At 48.3% G+C, this 15,950-nt stretch overlaps 1 protein-coding gene across 3 annotated transcripts in view; it reads left to right on the top strand.

Annotated features, from left to right (window-relative positions):
* The window catches only part of ERMARD (ER membrane associated RNA degradation), a 433,930-nt gene that overhangs the window by 265,654 nt on the left and 152,326 nt on the right, over positions 1-15,950 (top strand). For all 3 annotated transcript variants that reach the window (XR_010176102.1, XM_063917638.1, XM_063917637.1), the window contains 2 exons: positions 10,698-10,834; positions 14,389-14,503. Coding sequence is in view for 2 of the 3 variants with exons in the window: in XM_063917638.1 (XP_063773708.1) it covers positions 10,698-10,834; positions 14,389-14,503 (252 nt within the window). In the remaining variant the exon portion in view is untranslated. The remainder of the gene's footprint in view (positions 1-10,697; positions 10,835-14,388; positions 14,504-15,950) is intronic.

Here is a 15,950-nt window from a genome sequence, read left to right as displayed (position 1 = left end):
CCTGCTACCACCCTCTATGTCACTCCAGCCAGCTCTCCCATGTGTCACTACTTCCAGCACCCTCCCGCATCACTCCTGCTTGCACCCTCCTATGTCACTCCAGCCAGCTCTTCTATGTGTCACTCCTGTTACCACCCTCCTATGTCACTCCAGCCAGCTCTCCCATGTGTCACTCCTGCTACCACCCTCTATGTCACTCCAGCCAGCTCTCCCATTTGTCACTACTTCCAGCACCCTCCCGCATCACTCCTGCTAGGACCCTCCTGTGTCTCTCCAGCCAGCTCTGCCATGTGTCACTCTAGCCCACCCTCATGTATCACTACAGCCCCCCCATCAACTCGTGCCATTGCAGCAGTCCCTAATGTGTCCTCTGTTTGCTTGCGGGTGTCTCACCTCTAGTATCTGGCTCCTTCAGTTTTCAGTCCCTGTAGTGATGCTGCGTGTCTGGCTGGAGTGCAGCGGTTTCTGTATCTGTTTTGGTCACATGATTTAGAGTGTTGGGAGCCACATTTGAATAAAGAAAGAGCCACATGCGGCTCAAGAGCCACAGGTTGGCCACCGCTGTACTAGTGGCTACTGACGCCTTCGCGGAGTCAAAATCTCTTGATGTTGTCAGGGCCTTAAAAATTTTTGTTGCCAGAACGGCTCAACTTAGGAAAACGGAAGCTCTGTTTATCCTGTATGCTGCCAACAAGATTGGAATGCCTGCTTCCAAGCAGACTATTGCGCACTTGATCTGTAATACGATTCAGCATGCTCATTCTACGGCTGGATTGCCATTACAAAAATCAGTGAAGGCCCACTCTACCAGAAAAGTGGTCTCATCCTGGGTGGCTGCCCGCGGAGTCTCGGCATTACAACTCTGCCGAGCAGCTACTTGGTCGGGTTCAAACACTTTTGAGAAATTTTACAAGTTTGATACCCTGGCTGATGAGGACCTTGTGTTTGGTCAATCGGTGCTGCAGAGTGATCTGCACTCTCCCGCCCGTTCTAGAGCTTTGGTATAAACCCCATGGTTCTTATGGTGTCCCCAGCATCCTCTAGGACGTATGAGAAAATAGGATTTTAATACCTACCGGTAAAGCCTTTTCTCTTAGTCCGTAGAGGGTGCTGGGCGAGCCGTCCCAGTGCGGACTCTATCTGCAGTTATTAGTTATGTTTACACACGGGTTGTGTTACGTTATAGTCAGCCTGTTGCTGACGTTGTTCATGCCGTTGACTGGAGTTTCTGTTAAATACCATGTTGTACGGCGTGTTTGAGGTGTGAGCTGGTATGTGTCCCACCTTAGTTAACAATAAATCCTTTCCTCGAAATGTCCGTCTCCCTGGGCACAGTTCCTATAACTGGAGTCTGGAGGAGGGGCATAGACGGAGGAGCCAGTTCACACCCATTCAAAGTCTTAAAGTGCCCATGTCTCCTGTGGATCCCGTTTATACCCCATGGTTCTTTTGGTGTCCCCAGCATCCTCTATGGACTAAGAGAAAAGGATTTACCGGTAGGTATTAAAATCCTATTATTATTATTATTATTATTATTATCTTTATTAACTTTATTTATATGGCGCCACAAGGGATCTGCAGCGCCCATTGCACGTACATAATCAAATGAGCAAACAAGAAAACAGCACTTTCAGTACAAGACATTATAGGACAGGTCTAGAAAACCCGGGGTTAGGTGCCATCAAATGGAGTATGGAGTATAAGATAGTGTAAGAAAAGGAAAGGCACATGAGGAAAGAAGTCCCTGCTCTTGCGAGCTTACAATCTAAAAGGTGAGGGGCTAACAGACCAGAGTGACACAGACGAGGTAGACAGTGAGCATAGACAAGAGGGTTAGGAGGAGGGTTGGCTGGGTTTGGTGAAGAAGTGGGTCTTGAGAGTCCGTTTGACGTTTTGTAGAGAGGTGGAGAGTCGGATGGGGAGAGGTAGAGCATTCCAGAGATAGGGAGCAGTACATGCAAAATCTTGTAGGTAGGAGGTAATCAGTTGGCAGGAGAGATGGCGTGCATTAGCAGAGCGAAAAGGACGGGTGGAAATGTAAAGAGAGATAAGGTCAGAGATGTAAGAGGGAGAAGAGTGGGTGAGGGCTTTGTAGGTGAGTGTGAGAAACTTGAATTGAATTCTGAATGGGAACGTTTGGTGAGGAAGATGAGATGGGCAGCAGCATTGAGGATAGATTGAAGTGGAGAGAGGCATATTTGAGGGAGGCCAGATAAGAGGAGATTGCAGTAGTCCAATCTGGAGATGACCAGTGAGTGGATAAGGGTCTTAGTAGCATCCTGGGTGAGAAAGGGTCTGATCTTGGAGATGTTTTGAGATGGAAATAGCAGGTTTTTGAGAGGTACTGAATGTGTGGTTTGAAGGAGAGGGAGGAGTCGAGGATTACTCCAAGACATCGCACTTGGGGGCTAGAGGAGATAGTTGTGCCATCAATGGATAATGAAATTGTGGGAGGTGAGGTTATGCGGGAGGGAGGGAAGATGATCAGCTCAGTCTTAGACATGTTAAGTTTAATAAAGCACTGGGACATCCAGAAGGAGATAGCAGAGAGACAGTTGGAGATACGAGTGAGGAGAGCAGGGGAGAAGTAAGGGCAGGAAAGGTAGATTTTATTATCGTCCGCATAGAGATGACATTTTAAGTCAAAAGAGCTAAATGAGCTCACCTAATGAGGATGTGTAGAGAGAGAAAAGGAGAGGCCCAAGAACAGAACCTTGGGGGGACACCTACTGGTAGGGGGGGGAAGTGGAGTCATGAGAGGAGCCAGAGAAGGAATGGTCAGAAAGGTAGGAGGACAACCAGGAGAGAGCAGTATCACGCAAACCAAGGGAGTAAAGGATTTGCAGGGGGATAGGGTGGTCTACAGTGTCAAGAGCAGCAGAGAGGGTAGTGGCCCTGGATTTAGCAGCAAGGAGGTCATTGCACACTTTTGTGAGGGCAGTTTCAGTGGAGTGCGGAGGACGGAAACCAGACTGGAAAGGGTCAAGCAGTAAGTGGGAAAAAAGACAGGGGGTAATTCCAAGTTGATCGCAGCAGGAAAATTTTTAGCAGTTGGGCAAAAAAATGTGCACTGCAGGGGATGCAGATATAACATTTGCAGAGAGAGTTAGATTTGGGTTGGTTATTTTGTTTCTGTGCAGGTTAAATACTGGCTTCTTTATTTTTACGCTGCAATATAGATTGCAGATTGAACTCACCACACCCAAATCTATCTATCTCTGCACATGTTATATCTGCCTCCCCTGCAGTGCACATGGTTTTGCCCAACTGCTAAAAGATTTCCTGCTGCGATCAACTTGGAATTACCCCCACAGTGAGGCGGTTGTAGGCAATATGCTCGAGGAGTTTGGAGGCAAAAGGGAGAAGAGAGATGAGTCTGTAGTTGGAGAACTTGGTTGGATCAAGGGTAGGTTTTTTTCAGAATAGGGGAGACAAGTGCATACTTGAAGGCAGAAGGGACAGTGCCTGATGAGAGTGGGAGATTGAGTAGATGGGCAAGATGGGAACAGGCAGAAGAAGAGAGGAAGTGGAGAAGGCGGGAGGGAATAGGGTCAAGTGGGGAGGTAGAGGGGGGTGAGGACCGGATAAGGACCATGACTTCCTCACCCGATACAGGGAAGAAAGATGTCAGAGTTGGTAGGAGGGAACTAGAGGGGGGGTTGAGAAATGGAGGAGGGGGGTTGCTCAGGTTCTGGTGGGATGTTATGTCCTGACGAATGGAGTACATTTTGAAGTAGGTGGCAAAGTCGAGAGCAGAAAGTGAAGAGGGGAGTTGAAGCGGGGGTGGGCAGAGGAGCTAGTTGACAGTGGCAAAGAGGCGCCTGGGGTTTGAGGATTGGAAGGAGATGAGGTTTTTGAAGTAAGATTGTTTAGAGACGGTAATGGCAGCAAAGTAGGATGAGAGCATAAATGTGAGCAAAATCTCTCACCTTCACATGTATCGGGAAGTGACTTTGTCTCCGAAAGCCTGGATTTCTTTATTATGGTGGCTACAAGTGCCTCACCTGGTAGAGGACAGGAGTTTCAAAATCCCCTCGTGGATTCTACTGACAACCGATGCTCCAGTCCAGTTCCAGGGGATATAGTCAAGACAGGAATCGGCTCTGCCGATAAACATCCTGGAACTCAAGGCAATTTACAATGCCCTTCTGCAGGCTTCTCATCTCCTGACGGATCGAGCAATCCAGGTTCAGTCTGACAACGCCACGGCAGTGGCATACATAAGCCGACAAGGGGGAACCAGAAGCAGAGCGACGATGCGAGAGATGTCAAGAATCCTCCACTGAGCGGGTGCCAACGCAATGGTCTTTTCCGCCATATTCATTCCAGCCGTGGACAACTGGGAAGCAGACTTCCTCAGCAGACATGACCTCCATACGGGGGAATGGGGCCTACATCCCCAGGTGTTTCAACGGAGCAGGCTGTAGCAGTGGATGTGCTGACGACACCGTGGATGTACCAGTGTGCCACTAATCCCAAGGGTTCTAAAAAGACTAAGAAGAGAAAGCGTTCAAGCAATTCTAATTGCCTGAATTGGCCTCGACGTGCGTAGTACTCGGACCTCCTGACCATGTCTCTGGAGGATCCCTGGCCTCTGCTGCTCCAAGACGATCTTCTTCAGCAAGGCCCGTTTGTCTATCCAGACTTACAGCGGCTACGTTTGACAGCTTGGAAGTTGGAGAGGGAGATTCTAGCAAGAAAGGGTCTTCCCTCCAGGGTTATTTCCACCATGGTCTAGGCCAGGAAGATGGTGACGTCAAAGCATTATCATCGTATCTGGAAAAAGTATGTTTCCTGGTGTGAAAGCAGAAAGGTTTCTCCCGTGGAATTTAGAATTGCTCGTTTTCTACTTTTCCTGCAATCGGGGGTGGATATGGGCCTACGTTTAGGCTCCATCAAAGTCCAGATTTCGGTGCTCTCCATGTTCTTCCAAAAACAACTTGCCCTGTTGCCAGAAGTGCAGACTTTCCTAAAGGGAGTTCTTCATATACAAACGCCATTTGTACCTCCCACGGCTCCGTGGGACATCCAATGTGGTTCTGTCCTTTTTCCAATCGGACTGGTTTGAACCCTTACATAGGGTGGAGTTTAAATTTCTCACCTGGAAGACGGTGATGTTATTGGCTGTGGCGTTTGCCAGGCGGGTATCGGAATTAGGGGCCTTATCCTGTAAGAGCCTTTATTTGATTTTTCATGAAGACAGGGCGGATCTGAAGACCCGTCCACAGATTTTGCCTACGGTGGTGTCGGCTTTTCATGTGAATCAGCCTGTTGTGGATCCGGCGTTGTCTGACGCTTCCGTTGGCCCTGAAACCTTGTATGTGGTCAGGGCTATGTAGATTTATGTCAAAAGGACGGCCCGTTATCGGAAATCTGACTCGCTGTTTGTCCTTTATTATGCTTCCAAGATTGTTCGGCCTGCTTCTACGCAATCTGTTGCTCGTTGGCTCTGGTTGACCATTCAACAGGCCTATACGTCGGCAGCTCTGCCATTGCCGGAGTCTATTCAGGTCCACTCGACAAGGTCGGTGGGATCCTCCTGGGCGTCTGCCCGGGGTGTGTCGGCCCTACAGTTGTGCCAAGCTGCTACTTGGTCTGGTTCGAACACTTTTGTGAAATTCTATAGGTTTGATACCTTGGCCAAGGGTGACCTTCAGTTTGGTCAGGCGGTTTTACAGGGTTCTCGGTACTCCCACCCGTTTGGAAGCTTTGGGACTTCCCCATGGTACTAAAGTACAACACCCCAGTATCCACTAGGACGTAAGAGAAAATAGGAATTTAATACCTACCGGTAATTCCTTTTCGCCTAGTCCATAGTGGATACTGGGTGCCCGCCTCAGAGCTTCGTTCCTGCTTACCTGTGTAAGTATTTGGTTGGACCGATTTGGTTGGCGGTCCCATTGTGGTGTTGGGATAGCTGTGCTATCCAGGTTAGGTTGGGGTTGCTATCCTCTGTTCTGGTTAGCTCCCTCCTTTCATTTATGGTTCATTTATGGTTCATATTATGTTCGTCTCCTCAGGCTCAGTTTTCCTAAACTAAGTTTGGTAGGAGGAGTATAGAGGGGAGGAGCCAGCATACACATACACACACTGAAAGTTTTAAAGTGCCAGGCTCCAGTGGACCCGATCTATACCCTATGGTACTAAAGTACAAGACCCCAGTATCCACTACGGACTAGGAGAAAAGGAATTACCGGTAGGTATTAAATTCCTATTTTTCTGTTTTTACAATATCAGAAAAGCCAGACAAAGGGTCAAAGACCAAGGCTGGTTATTTCTCTTGTGCATAGTGTGCCAAGAAGTTACCTAATGGGTGCAAAGTTCCATGTGCTCTCTGCTCATCCTGCGCTGTGTCGCCCAAGTTATCAGCCCCTGGTTCGTCGGTGGAGCAGTCGGATGTCCCTCAGTGGGCAAGAGCTATGGCAGATGCTATAGCTGACCTCTGACAGACACGTAGTACTGATGAATCGTTGGTAGTTTCTACTGTTAGACCCTCCGCTGTTGCAGAGGAGCCTCTATGGGCATGTAATAAGATTGTGACCTCCTCTGGGTCCACTGCTACTACTAGACGCAGACCTCCCCTGTACTCTTTCCTGGCGATGATCATGATTCTGATGCTTGTTCGCACGAGGAGGGAGAGGTTGACCCGGATTGGGAGGACTCTTTTGTATGGGAAGAAGAGGCTTCCGCTGATTCTGGGGTCACTCTCCTCATTGATGCCATTTGCCAAACATTACAAATTGGGGAAGCTTTGGTAGCGGAACCATCTTCAACTTTGTTGTTTAGAAGGAAGTAGGCTCACGTGGCTGAGTTTACGCCCTTTTCCCATTTTGAGGAAGAATTGAAGGAGGCATGGTTGCCAATACTAAGGTACATGTCCCCAAGAAGCTTAAGTCTTTATACCCTTTTAGGGACGAAGGCACCAAGTTCTGGGAGACTCCGCCTAAGGTGGATGCACCCATCACAAGGTCTGCCAGGGCAACAGTGATTCAGCCCGCTACAGACCGCTACCGTAAAGGATCCAGCGGATAGAAAAAGTGAGGCTGTTTTAAAATCCATTTTCACTGTGACGGGTGTGTCCCAGCGTCCTATCCAAGCCAGTGCATGAGTAGTTCTTGCTGTTGAGGAGTGGATGGCTCAAATCGTGTTGGGTGTTCAGTCTGACGACCCTACTCAGATCCTTCCTCTGACCATTCAGGTTACGGAGGCTCTGTCTTATGTTACTAGTTATTTTCTGGATTCAGTTTCCCTACAAGCTTGCATGTCCGCCCTATCCATAGCTGTGCGTCATTCCCTTTGGTTACGCTTCTGGAACACTGATTCGAATCTAAGCGCACTCTAGAAGCATTTCCCTTCGAGGAGGAATTCTTATTTTGCCCGGAGCTTGAGAAGATTATCAACAAGGGTACTGGTGGTAAAAGCCCCTATCTTCTGGTTCTGAAATCCAAGTCGAAGCCTGCTCGGTTTCAGTCCTTTTGCCCTCAGAACAGGGGATCCTTTACTTCCTTCCAGTCATTTCGGGGTAACTCCCGTTTCTACCATAGAGGTGCCTTTCGAGGCCCATGATTCATGAATACCCGCAGACCAGGTTCTAAACCTGTCAACAAACCTTCCGTATGACTATCTCATCAGCCATTCAGCCCCACTTGCTGTTGTTCCTGGACGTTTGGTTAGCTTCCAACCCGGATCGATGGGTAAGCGGCGTCATATCAAGGGTTATCTCCTCGACCTACAAGAACATGTGCCTCACTGGTTCTTTGTGACCCCTCTTCCTCAGGATCCGGAAAGGAATCGGGCCTTGATTCAGGCGGTTTCCTCTCTTTCCGAGGCAGGGGTCATAGTGGCAGTTCCACAACACCAACAAAGTCTCGGATTCTACTCCTCTCTGTTTCTGGTGGACAAGCCAAACAGCTCCTTCCGCCCGATCCTCAATTTAAAATTGTTAAATCCGTACCTTTACCTCGACAAATTCAAGATGGAGTCCATTCGCTCTGTCATATCGGCAATGGAAGCAAACGAATATTTAGCTTCTATCGACATAAAGGATGCATATCTGCATGTACCCATTTGGCAAGGACACCACCATCTTCTACGCTTTGCAGTGGGGCCTTATGACTACCAGTTCCAGGCCCTTCCTTTCAGCCTCTCCACGGCTCCCAGAGAATTTACGAAAATCATGGCTCATGGGATTGTCATGCTCCCAGACTAGGTGTCAGTGTCACTCCTTACTTGGACGACTTGCTACTCCAGGCGCTCTCCTCCGGACACATATACACCTGCTGTTGGACATGCTCCAATCACTCGGTTGACTGATCAACTTTGCCAAGCCACAACTCCTACCGTGACATCAAATGGTGTTCCTGGGCCTTCTCTTCAACACAGTCGCTGAGAGGGTTTTTCTTCCTCCGGACAAGGTGGCGGACCTCCAGTCGAGGATACGCACTCTTCTTCGTCTGCCACGATTGTTGGCACTCAGATGCGTGCAGTTGCTAGGGAAATTGGTGGTGACCTTCAATGCAGTTCCGTTCTCCCGCTACCATGCCAGAACATTGCAATCTCAGATTCTGGGGTATATTTACAAAAATTCGTATTTTCCCGACTGAGGTTAAAGTTCAAACTCGAATGACATCGAAAGTGTAAATTTGCAACTTTTTGAATTTATTACGACTAATTTACTAAGCTGTCGTATTCTGCATTTTCGTATTTACCGATGTCGATGTCATTCGTATTCATTCGTATTTTTTTGGCAGTGTTTTACGGGAGTTTATTGTAAAACACTGCCGACTTTAACACAATGAATCTCGGCCGGATCTGTGAGATCCGTGCTGGGGTTTATTGTGCACCTTTCTTAAGATTTAAAAATTGTTAAAAAAAATTTCAAAAATTGCGTGGGGTCCCCCCTCCTAAGCCAAACCAGCCTCGGGCTCTTTGAGCCGGTCCTGGTTGAAAAAATATGGGGGGAAAATTGTCAGGGGTTCCCCCATATTTAAACAACCAGCACCGGGCTCTGCGCCTGGTCCTGGTTCCAAAAATACGGGGAACAAAAAGCGTAGGGGTCCCCCGTATTTTTGAAACCAGCACCGGGCTCCACTAGCTGGACAGATAATGCCACAGCCGGGGATCACTTTTATACAGCGCCCTGCGGCCGTGGCATTAAATACCCAACTAGTCACCCCTGGCCGGGGTACCCTGGAGGAGTGGGAACCCCTTAAATCAAGGGGTCCCCCCCTCCAGCCACCCAAGGGCCAGGGGTGAAGCCCGAGGCTGTCCCCCCCATCCAAGGGCTGCGGATGGGGGGCTGATAGCCTTTGTTAAAAGTGATGAATATTGTTTTTTAGTAGCAGTACTACAAGTCCCAGCAAGCCTCCCCCGCAAGCTGGTACTTGGAGAACCACAAGTACCAGCATGCGGAGCAAAACCGGGCCCGCTGGTACCTGTAGTACTACTACTAAAAAAATACCCCAATAAAGACATAAGACACACACCTTGAAAGTATAACTTTAATACATACATCCACACCACCATATACACATACTTACCTATGTACCCACGCAGGTCGGTCCTCTTCTCCATGTAGAATCCATGGTGTACCTGTTGAATAAATTATAGTCACAAAGGCCTCTTCGTACCTTTCCCTCTGACTGTGATTTGAGGACAAAACCTTCCTTTTTGCCTAAGGTGGTTTCTGCTTTCCATCGCAACCAAGACATTGTTCTCCCGGCTTTTCTTCCGGATTCTTCATCTTCACAAGATTCATCATCCTTGGCCTTATCGGTTTGGCCGTTCTGACTTAAGTGCGGCCGGACCGTAACACCCCCCTCCCCTCTCGGGATGCTGGGATGCCGCTTGCTTACCAGCCCGACAGTTGGCATGCCGACTGATAGGGGCTATTCCCACTTGTGGGTGTCCACAACACCCATAGAGTGGGAATAGAACATGAGTGAGCGTAGCGAGCCACCGAGCATGCTGCGTGTCGAATGCAGCTAGCCCGATAGAACATGGGCGAGCGCAGCGAGCCACCGAGCATGCTGCGTGTCGAATGCAGCTAGCCCGCAAGGGGCTTTGTTGCGCTCGCAGCAACCACCAGTATTCTGTTGCCGGGATCCCGGGGTCGGTATGCTGACTGCCGGGATCCCCAGCGCTGGTCTCCCAGCCCCAACCCGTCCACTGTACCATTATTCTTTGTGTACAGTATGTGTAATTCTGCTAATGCTTTTTATGTAGTTGCTATGGTGATGGTTTAACAATGCTGGCAGCTGACGTCATCTGAGCAGAGCGGTCTGCAGTAGATGACCTCAGCGGAAGCTCAGATCAAGCGCACTTTTCACATTGGTTACTATCTGTCTGTATTGTAAAATCGCTGGGCCAGGTGAAAATCACTAAGTGTGTACGCACTGTGCGATTTTCCATCCAGCGATTTTCACATCATCGCTCAGCATGCACTGTATGCACCTTTAGTAACAATTTTTGAATAATACTGCTATACATTGTTTCAAGTTTCCAACTCAGCTGAAGTGATGTTGATTGTGCGTAGAAAGGTAAGATTTAGTAATGTTGTATTTCACTTCTGGGGACGATTGAATAAATTTAAACGTCAAGCTTTATGGGTGTCTTCCCTGCATTATTTCAAAGTCTGTGAGTGCTGTCTTCATTTAAAGATACATATCACTGTGTGCTTGTTAAACCTTATTTTTCAGATATTGCTCCATGCTGTTGCTGCTAACAGCAGGCCTTGGTCAATTGCTGCAGATGAGAGCTAGCAACACCAGATCAACTATAGTCCGTCGATCTCCTTTTCTTTTCCATAACTTACAGGAAATGCACGTTTTTCCAGGTACTTTTTTAGAGGACAGTTATTTAGAGTTCAGTATTTTTAGATTGTACATGGTGTAATTAAAATTGTCATCTTTCCGTCTCCAATACAGTTGGTTCCTCTGTCTTAGATTCCTGTATTCTTCCCCTGTATTTTTCTAGTTTTCTGCATACTTGGCTGACAAAAAACCTTATGCCTACAGTATGTCATTTTTTCTTTTCTGCTAATTTTCTTGTCTCTTCTGTAAACTGACGAACATATGCAACTGTTCCTTGCGATATTAACTGTGGTACTTTGCACATCCTCTGTTCAGCAGCGCTTGTAATTTGACTTCCTCAACTCTGAACCAGAATGCAATAAGTGTAAACTTTGAAGCAGGGCCATAACTAGGGGTGGGCAGACTGTGCATAGCACACAGCGCATCTGCCTTGTGGCACCGTCCGCAACCACCCCACTTGGCCATTTATACCCCCATGTGCTCAGATGACAGCCACTTTTATGTGCGCTCTGCAGCATTTAGGACCCACAACCCCGAGATACCACTCTGGGCAGAGGCTGCTGATCAAGCCCTGATTCAGAAGGAAGCGTCAGCAAGAACGCTCCTCTCCTCCAGCAACTGCATGGAGGAGGAGGAGGTCTTCCAGTCAGACCCTCCCAGCAGCCGGACACAGTAGAGAGAGAGCCCCGGGTATATGGCCCTGGGAGTGGGTCGAGGAGGAGGATACTGCCCGATCACATGGAGACTACCAGAGACCAGCTCCCTAATCCCCGAGTGCCCGGGCACCCGGCCACACAAGACCGGGCTCTTCAACAACCCTGAGGTGAGGACACCCGAACACATCATATTACTACTGTCTGACAGCCTAATGCTACTGCCCATACACGGCCAGCTTTGCACTCACCCACCCTTTGCATAGATGGCGATTTATGTTTTTGCTGGTCGGGCTCGTCGGGAGGCGGCAACGGGAATAAATGGGTAGCTGCAGCAATGACTAATGCCAATTACACAATATGCAACACACTGTAATGCCCAATATGCATTATGCCACACACTGTAATGTCAATTACATATTATGCCACACACAGTTATGGCCCTGACACCATTTTATGCCACACGCACAATAGTGCCCCTTACAAATGATGCAACACAGTAAAGCTTCTAATTACTTTTAAATTACCTGCCTGTTGTCAGGAGTCTCATGCTCGTTGCCAAGGGTTTCATGCACGTTGTCAGGGGTTTCATGCTTTGGGTTCCATGCTCGCCGGGGTGTCCTGCGCATTGTGAGCGGTTTCCTGCGCATTTTCAGGAGTCTTCAGCACATTGCCAGGGGTTTCATGCGCGTTGCCAACAAAGTATGGGAGGGTGGGTGCGGGCATCACTAAGTATACTGCTAGCGAGTGGCGGAACTTGCCCGTGGTCGGCCCAAGTGCAAAAATATGCTTAGGGACCCCACCAACACACCTCAGGGAGGGAGGACACACATTGGGCTCTGGGTGGATGACATGGGGACACATACTGGGGCCCGGGGGGGGACAACATGATGATACACATACCAGGGCCTGAGGGGCATGGTGACTCAAACACCACTGGGTCCTGGGGGGGATGACATGGTGACACATACTAGGGGGAAGATGGTGATACACATACTAGGGCTTGGGGTGGGGGCATGGTGACATATATACACACTGGATCCTTGGAGGAGGACAAGGTGACACACATACCAGGGGGGGAGAGGGGGGATCATTGTGACACCCACATACAGTAGGTCCAAGGGGAGGGGGCATTGTGATATACATTCTGGGGGGAGGTGGATGGTGACACACATGTACCATACCCTCCAACAATTTACACATAAAAAGCGGTACAAATTTGAAAAGGGGGCGTGGTCACGCCCCTTTTCCTATACATTCAATGGAAGTTTGGAGAGCCAAAAATCGGTACAGATCATAGAAAAAAGGTACAGTTGGAGGGTTTGATATACAGTGGGTCCTATGGGAGTGGGGAGCATGGTGATACACATACTGGGGAGGCGGGTCATGGTGACAAACACACATATAGTGGGTCATGGAGGAGGGGGGGCATTTTGATAAACATATGGGGGGGTTGCCATGGTAACACACACTGCATCCTGGGAGAGGGGGGGGGGCTTGGTGATACATATACTGGGGGGCATGGTGACACACACTCATACAGTGGGTTATGGTGGAGGGGGGCCTGTTGTGTCACACACATACATACAGTGGGTCCTGGTGGAGGGGGGGGCATGGTGTCATATACGTACACATACTGTAAATACAGTGGGTCCTGGGTGAGTGGGGCCTGGTACCACACACATACATACAATGGGTCCTGGAGGAGAGAGGCATGGTGATAAACATATGGGGGGTTGCCATGGTAACACACACTGCATCCTGGGGGAGGGTGGTGCTTGGTGATAGTTCCGCCACTGCTGCTAGCCGCAGTAGCCCCAGCAGTAGATTGAGATGCGCTGGGGGCTGAAGAAGCTCCAGTGCAGTGTAAAAAAAAATCCTTAATGTGACCTCTAGCGTCTGCCTCCTCCTTGGCGGCACCCATTTTTGGTGGGGCTTTTTTTTACACTGCACTGTACGTAAGCTCTTCCGCAGCCCCCAGAGTATCTCAATCCACTGCGGGGGCTGCGACGACTAGCGGTAACTGGGTCAGTTTCTGGTTCCATGGGTGCTCCTCATTGCCCGTGGGTGCTCGGGCCCGGTAGCACCCATGGAATCGGCGCCTATGACCCTGTGCCCTCCTAATGTTCCTGTCTGACACCCTGCAGAAATCCAAGCTGTGACACCCTCTGACCACTTAATGTTATTGCCTTATACACTGCTCTGACAGTATGCAGACCCCCTAGGTGAGAACTTTCAAATATAAGCAATGTAACTGCTAAATAAGATTTATTATAGGAGGTATGATAATTCCAGGATGACTTTTAAAAATATCTAAATGCAACTTTTAAAAATATCAATATGCAACTCAAATCATAACAAATTGCAATTCAAAGTGTGTTGCTACCCAAAGGAGTAAGTAAGAATATTTTAAATGCATAGTATTAAAACAGGTTACTTAGTTGTTTAATGGACACCACAGCAGACATCCAATGGGTATGCAGTTAAATTACCAGCTGTCTGGATCCTGGCAGCCAGGATACCGACTACGGAATCCCGTTCCAAGCCCGTAATTCCCACTCGGGTGGTGGTCCACGCCACTACTTGAGAGGGACTATAATAGTGTGATGACCCAAGGTCGCCACCGGGCCCAAAGTGTGGGGAGCCTGCGAGGGGACACGCTGCGCTCGTTGCCGGAATTCTGTCTGGATCCCATACCAATCCTGTGGCCAGCTCACCTCTCACATATAGAAGACAAACCTATCCTAAGCAAATTGGACAATGTCTTGTCTTACATAATTGTGGCACTTCTTTTAAAACGACAAACACTATAATTATGAAGTGATTGTGGACAGCTTTAAATATTTTTTTTTGTTTGCCCTTAATTATGTTTAGGCAATTGGTCAGCTACTGGTTCCAATGTGTAATGATTTGTCTTTCTACAGATCTTGATGAGAAAGTTCTGTCCTTGGCTGAAAAGCTAATTGAAAAATCCCAATTTGTGTTACCTCACATGGTACCCTTCTGGATTGAAGCAATTACAGCATTTAGACAAGGAAGGTAAAAGCATTTGCTTTGTTAAGTTGCTTTAATGTATAAGTAGAATCTAGAAAACCTTTTAATTTTAAATAGTTTAAGACTCATTCTGAGAATAATTCTACACTAACACCATTCTGTAACCCTGCAGCTTAGATCTAATCACCGTTATTAATGTTTTCACTAATTGTCAAGAACAAACACATAACATGAGACGTTTGAATAGTATTACTGGAGGCCACATCTCGGGAAAGATACTAATTCAATACATCACAAATAATTTGCATGTGTAATAAAACATGATTTAGGAAATACTTGTATAGGTTAACCCAGAGGTTCTCAAACGCATGCCTCAAGGCACCCCAGCATTTCAGGTTTTAAGTATATCCCAGGTTCAGCACAGATGGTTATATCTAATTGTATGAGGCACTAATTATGTCAACTGTAGCCAAGCATAGATATACTAAAAACCTGGACCGTTGGGGTGCCTTGAGGACCGTGTTTGAGAACCTCTGGGTTAACACTTAACCTATATCTGTATGTGGTTTGCTAAGCTATGATTAGGCCCAACTTCCCAATTTAGTACTGTGCCTGAGTCATCCTGATGTTCCTTCCTTAAAACCATATAAGCAAAAACACTAATTCAGTCTTTTGTTCGCAAGTTATAAGTTGCCTAATCATTCCATAGCAAACAACCTTCAGATATGAAAGGGTTAACACATTGGTTCCCAAACTTTTTTGAATCACGGCGCCCTAGAGTTTCATAATTTCTGCAGCGGGGTACACTCGGGTTCCACAGGGATAACATCGGGGTGTAGAGTTGGATCTTGATCCGAGGCACCAACAGGCTAAAAGCTTTGACTGTTCCCAAGATGCACAGCCCCGCCTCATCTGTTACCCCGCCTCCATGCACAGGAGCTCAGTTTGTAAGTTTGTGCCTGCAGTGCAGGCAGCTAACAGGGAGGGCTGTGCTAGGCAGCCCTGAAAATAGCTCGTTAGCCCCTCGCTGCAGAGTTAAGTAAAGATTGGTTAACACCTCCGCCGGTGGATTCACAAGTTGCGCGTCTGGTGGTTTCTTCTGCTCTGCCTGTCACTACCGTTACCGCGCTGAAGGAACCTGCGGATAAGCGTGTGGAGGGTTGCTTGAAGTCCATTTACACTCTTGCTGCAGCTGTGCATAGACCCACTATTGCGGCTTCTTGGGCGGCAAAAGCTATTGAAGCCTGGGTTCAGGAAGTTGAAGCGGAACTACCGTCAGCCTGCCAAAATAGACAAGCCTGCTGCATGATGGGGCGGGCCTCCCCTGGGGGATCCCAGAGTGGGAGGCCGACTTCTACGGTTTGCTCAGGTGTGGTTACAGACCACTTCGGACGCCTGGGTAAGGGAAGTCGTCTCTCACGGATACGCCATCTCTTTCAAGAAACGTCCCCCTCGACAGTTTTGCTCAACAAACATCCCTTTGGATCAGGTA

Source organism: Pseudophryne corroboree, chromosome 4 (genome assembly GCF_028390025.1).
Source record: "Pseudophryne corroboree isolate aPseCor3 chromosome 4, aPseCor3.hap2, whole genome shotgun sequence".
Lineage (NCBI taxonomy): Eukaryota > Metazoa > Chordata > Amphibia > Anura > Myobatrachidae > Pseudophryne > Pseudophryne corroboree.
This window is presented reverse-complemented; position numbering and strand designations above follow the sequence as displayed.